General features: G+C 39.1%; 1 protein-coding gene across 1 annotated transcript in view; it reads left to right on the top strand.

Moving 5' to 3' along the window:
* Positions 1 to 1235: 1235 nt before the first annotated feature.
* LOC138029440 (short transient receptor potential channel 6-like) overlaps positions 1236 to 5955 on the top strand; it is a 12893-nt gene continuing 8173 nt past the window's right edge. Inside the window, 4 exon segments of the mRNA XM_068877176.1 lie at positions 1236 to 2377; positions 3209 to 3506; positions 5127 to 5424; positions 5426 to 5620. Of these exon segments, the coding sequence (XP_068733277.1) occupies positions 1424 to 2377; positions 3209 to 3506; positions 5127 to 5424; positions 5426 to 5620 (1745 nt within the window). The 5' untranslated portion in view covers positions 1236 to 1423.

The following is a 5955-nucleotide window of genomic DNA, read 5'->3' as shown; positions in this document are numbered from 1 at the left end:
TTTTGTTTCAATGCTAATAAGCCCTACTAACCTCGCTACGCGTGACGAGTAATTTCAAAAGAATATTTGTTTTAAAACGAGGGCAGTAGGTCTAATTAACATAAATACAAAAGAATGTAAAAGTGGTCGCCATTTGTGAAAGTGGTCTATGAGAGATCTTTTGTTTTCGTCCACCAGCATGGCGACGATGACGTCATCCTATCCGTCGTTGTGGAAATCGAAGGCGGGGCAAAACGTGTTCCGTATGTGAGAAACTGTAAGACCACTCATTTTGTACTTTAATTCTATATCTCTAAAACGTCCCGGGTAGAACTCTACTAAAACATCTCCCCCTCCGTTCATTGGGTTCAACCATCAGTGACCACATATCATTCACAAACGGTGGAAAGTTCTTCGTACACATTCATCTCATGCCGCAGTCTGTTTCTTTATTTTCCCACGGCTTTGCTCACATCAAGAATGACACGTCACGAATCGGGGCGCGCCAAATGGTCACATAACAAAGTCGAAATTCAAATGCGATCGATCATTTTTTCGGGGTGCAAATAGTTTAGTGATTTCGGTAGTAAATGGAGCAGAGAATCGAGTGCGTATCAAGGCGAATTTATCGAATTTTGCTACAAGTTTATTGAATGTATTGAACAAACTCAAATATATTTGAATTTTATTGTTAATATGTGGAAATTTTCAAACGCGTATACTCGACATCGAATATTGACACATTTCGGCAACCATAGACGAGTACGAGCACCCAAGGCCTTTTTTATATGGGAATCTCTGGCGCATAGCACTAATTGGTGACACAAAAATAAAATAATCTAGGATAACAATGCTAAAAATAGTAAAAGCTAGGAAAACTAAAAAGAAATCTAAAACCTATTTATAAATAAAATTTTAGAATCTCAAAAGTTAACTATTACAAAGCATACAATTGCTGCAGCCATCATCAGTTACGACAGTCAGGTCAATGACAGTTTGACAGTTTGACAGACAATTTCCGAAATCTGCCAGTGATGACCAATGTAACTGGCAAATGTAAAATCGGTTTTAGTGTATTATCGTTTCAAGCTGGCCCTTGAAAACGTTTCGTTTTGCTTTTTCTGCTTTGCTGTGAGTCTCTTGCCTGGTGAAACCAGATGCATTAAAGATTGCGTGACTGTGGTAAAAATAGCTTTGATGATGTGTACATCGACTGACTGGTGCCCAGAAAAGCACGAGACCAAGGCGGTCAGACGTTTACAAAATAACACATGCATATATTTTGGTTGTAAAAGGACGTGATACAGCATTGCCGAGTTTACTTCACGCGACGGACAAAGGAGCGCTTCAATTTGCTCTTCACAAACCATTGTATTGTGAAGAGTGACATCTGTCAACCTCTTAAAAATGTTCATTCACCCGTGCTTTCACTACCATTCACGCAATGACAATGGAGCAAGATTATGAGCAAGATATATCTTCTGTTATTCTCGACGATCTAACGGATTCTCCATCAAATGATAGCGTTTTGAGCGAAGATCTCAGTGGCTTTCTTGACGCAGTTCGAGACGGAAATGATTCCGAGGTGCGACTGTACGTTTTGCAGAAATCAGTCGATGTCAATTGCACGAACTTGATCGGAGAAACTGCACTGCAAATAGCGGCAAACAATGACCATCATGACGTTGCCAAGTTCCTTGTTGAACAAGGAGCAGATGTGACATCCGCCCTTCTTCAAGCCGTGGCTAACGAATCGACAGTTTGGGTTAAGGCGTTACTCGATTTTGTAGAGGATTCAAATACACAGAACCATGCCAATTCATTCGAGCAGAACACTTCCTTTGGATTCACTAAGTCATACAGTTCGTATATTTCGCCCTTGATGTTGGCAGCCCAAAATGACAGTACAGAGATTGTTCAGCTATTCCTTCAAAGGGGATTTACAATTGAAGAACCGTTTTTGCATATTAGATCGTGCAAATGCGACAAGTGTGAAAGCTTAGGAAAGCGAATAGGTCGCTCAATTTATCGTTTACACAGCTACCGAGCGCTCGCAAGTCCTGTTTACTTATGCATGTCCTATTTGCTAGATAATTCGACGGAGGAGCAAAACATCAAATCGTCCAGAGACCCTCTGGTGCGCGCCTTTCTACTAAACCGTGAGTTTGAAAACCTCGTGGAAGCGGAGTACGAATTCAAGAGCGATTACAAAAGGCTCTCTAACCAATGTGAAGAATTTGCTGTGTCCCTTCTTCAGAAATGTCGATCAATGGACGAAATAGGGAGCGTAATGGCCGTTCCCGGAATAGAGCAATTGGAACATGTTAAAGTGCGTGGAGGAAAAGAAGCCCAGAAGCTCAGTGTGTTGAATTTTGCTATTGCCAACAAAAACGAGAAGGTAAGTGGCTGCCGTCGTAAAAAACCGTTCATCAACTCGCAATAAAGCATAATCAGAATTATTAATCCGAAGTACGGGTGTGGCATCACCTTCCTTTGCCCTATTATGTTTACATTATAATAATTACTCCTTAACTTTGGCGTGAAATTACATTGTTGCCATGGCAACTTTTCCTACAGTGCTAAAATGGCGTCGTATAATTTGTCATCCATTATATTAATAGCTAATCAAATGGTATACTCGTGAAATCAGGGAGCCTCTATGCGAGGGAAATTATTGGATTTTGGTCAAAACACGCGTGAAATTGTTCCCTAATTGCACTCGTCACCATTTGATTACCCATACTATCTTCGCTTGCATAACATTCCCTTCATTTTGCGTGACATTTGTCGTTTTTGATAACGTATTGTGGGAGTGGAGGCAAATCGCTTTTTTTTCCGTGCTTACTTGTGCACGGTTTTCTCTTTCTTTTCAGTGCATTCTCTCTATTATCGACCCTTAAAAATTAAATGGGCTATCCTTTCCTGGAACAAAAAAAGGAATCGAATTTTCAAAGAAATGAAGTTCAAATCCAAAAAGGATATTTTACCTCACAACAAGAGTAAAGCAGCTGTTTATCTTTATTAAGGACCGTAGTTTAGGGGACACCTTGTCACGTTAAGTGTCTGTAAATTATATCTTCATGCAACCTTCCTAGTTATGTATGTGCATGTAAGTTTTTTTAAGTGTCTGTATTCCCATGATACACGAGTGATGTTGAGTTGGGGAAAGGCAAGGGGACGGTTTTTTCACTTTCCCAGCATGTAAAATCTCTGTGTTTCTTTTCTGTAGTTTGTGGCCCATCCTTACAGCCAGTTGATGCTGAATTCTGTACTCTACCAAGATTTGGGTGTATGGGAGGATCGAGGATTTTTCACCAAGATGGTCTTTGGCTTGCTCTTTTCATCTCTGCTTCCTTTGTGGGCACTGGTTTATTTTGTGGCTCCAAAGAGCAACCTTAGCCAGCAGTTAAAAAAACCTTTTTTTAAGTTTTTGAACCATGCTGGTTCATTCGTCTGGTTTCTTGCGTTACTTATTTGTTCCTCAGTTCAAGACAAATTTTTCAATGTCCTGGAATTTTCACCCTTGGGTAAGTAAACTCGTGATGTATTTTCCCTATCATTCAAAGCACGTCATCATCATCATCATCATCATCATCATCACCATCATTTATTTGGTAATGCAGGTTTAGAAAGTGGAGTCCGAGGGTTTCAAATGACTGGTGCATAAGCGTCACGTGATTTCCCACCACATGAGCTACCTTATTACAAGAAATTAACGCTCCATGAAATTGACGCAAATCGTTAAAATTCGCGTTAATTATGTCGCGCTAATTATGTTCATCGTTATTTTCCGCGACATTAATTAAGTGCAGCGTTAACTTCCGTGCTCTTAATTTTCATTATTTTAACCCTAATTTTGAAACCCTTCCAGACAGTCATGACACCTAAAAAAGAATAAAATAAGGGACAAGCTTTTTTTCTTTCCGTTAACCCCCTACATTAATTAGAATTTTGAGGACTGTTTTGTTGACCAGAGGGCTCAGTTTTGTGCTTGGATGTTTGTGTTTTGGTGGAGTGTTGAATAAACTTGTTCCAGTGGTCACCACCAACTGTGTTAATTTCATTTATTGTGAAATTCTACTTCCTCTTTCGAGTTAATTTTCTTTATTCGAAAGTCGTTTTGCATTAATTTCGCGTAAATTTCAAATACCTTAATTTCATGGCACGTTAATTTTCTACAATAAGGTATATCTATTTTTAGAAAACGTAAATCTCGATAGTTCGACCGCCTCTACATCTCGTTGCAGGGACTGACTGATTGAATATGTTTATTTTTGAAACTCTCTATTAAATTTTTAGCAGATATGATTACGTAGTTTAGGATACACGACCTATTAAGCTTTGAGCATTATCGTGTTTAAAATAATGGTTACTATCATAAACGCGGGGCCGGAGTCGGAGTATCTTTGAAGTGTTTTTTTTTTTTTTTTTTCATTTTCATGTTTTTCCCTTTTTATCGCTCATTTCGATTTTTCTGCGAGCTCAAAGAGAGAGAAACCGAGAGATTACGATACAGACTCCAGTCTTCGCTCGATTTTTTTCTTGCACTCGGTTTTTCGCTCGTCCTGACCGAAGGAGAGCCTTAAACAAGTTAGAAATATATCCGTATGGCTGCTTTGAAACACTGTCAATCGAAAAGAAAGCAAAAACGTACCGCATGTCTTCCGTCAAAAATGTCGCGAGGTCAGACTATTTGTTATAGACCGTAGTTTTTATGATCGCAACGATCTCAGCGATCGTGAAAACAACCACAAGTTGACAAAAATCACTTCCGTGATCATATGGAATCGTCACGCTCTGATCGTTGATCGATGCGAACGCAGAGAGTGAAAAATTTATATCCTTGCGATCGCATTTAAGTAAAGAGCTCCAAAGGGCACTTACCGGGTAAATAAAAAGTGCTTTCAAGTTGCCAAAGGCTCGTCAATGTTTTAAATCGTTTATTAAAGCGGAGAAAGGAAAAACACAAGGGCATACAGACCAGGGTGTAAAACAGCATAGCCACTTTAGGTGTATCAGTCTTAAATCTGTTTGAAATGTTACATTCCTTGGTACCAAAAACGAGCTTTATATTATGTGTAATAAAAGTTATTGACGTTGAGTTTGTGTTTTTTATTGTTTTTTTTTTTTTATTATTTTATTTCTAGATTTTCTAATAACGGTGTGGATCGCTGGTATGCTGGTCCAGGAAGCCAAAGAAGCCTATCAGCAGGGAAAAGAACGCTACTTGTCCCAGTACTGGAATTCAATCAATCTGTACATGTTAGGCTTTTTTGTAATTTCAGGAGTTTTCTGGCTCATTGGCTATTTCATGAATGTAGTGCAACAGAACGCCTGGGAGATACCCGTTGATGTGGTTTTTAACCAAAGCGCCAAAGAGGTTGCTTATCGATTGGTCCTCTTGTCCAACGCTTTCTTTTCTGTTGGTCTGGTGCTAAGTTTTATTCACTTCTCAAGTCAGTTACTCTATCGGTCCTCTGCAATTATCGCTTGTGAATATGATTCGAGATATCGGCAAATTTTTGTTGCTGTTTCTGCTGTTATTCGTCTCGTTTGGACTCGCGGAGAGAAAGGTGTATTCTCGCTATGTTCAGGCCACAGAAAAATTTTCTGGAAACACAACGGAACACGAATTTGCCAAGTAAGAAAGTGTTGAGCATTTTTTAAATTTAATTTTGGTTTGTTCGTTTCTTTTGTTGTTGTTGTTGTTATTTCCACAGTGATTTTCAATTCATTGCAGTATTAAAGCCGCCAGGAAAAATATAATTCCCTTGGCTCAGACGTAGGAAAGCAACGAACTAATCGGATATCAAAACAAATTATCAATATAAAGCGCGCAAAAGTCATAGGGTTTGCCTCTCAATTTTGCAAAGAGTCAAGTAAAGCTATGATCCTCGCAGTTATGGACGCAATTTTAGCAATTGCGTAGAGAATCGACCCTGAAAGATTCAGTACTTCAACGGTGTTTGAACCCGT

This window comes from Montipora capricornis, chromosome 2 (assembly GCF_036669925.1).
Source record: "Montipora capricornis isolate CH-2021 chromosome 2, ASM3666992v2, whole genome shotgun sequence".
NCBI classification, from domain to species: Eukaryota; Metazoa; Cnidaria; class Anthozoa; order Scleractinia; family Acroporidae; genus Montipora; species Montipora capricornis.
The sequence above is the reverse complement of the archived record's forward strand: the minus strand, read 5'-3'. Positions and strand labels throughout refer to the sequence as shown.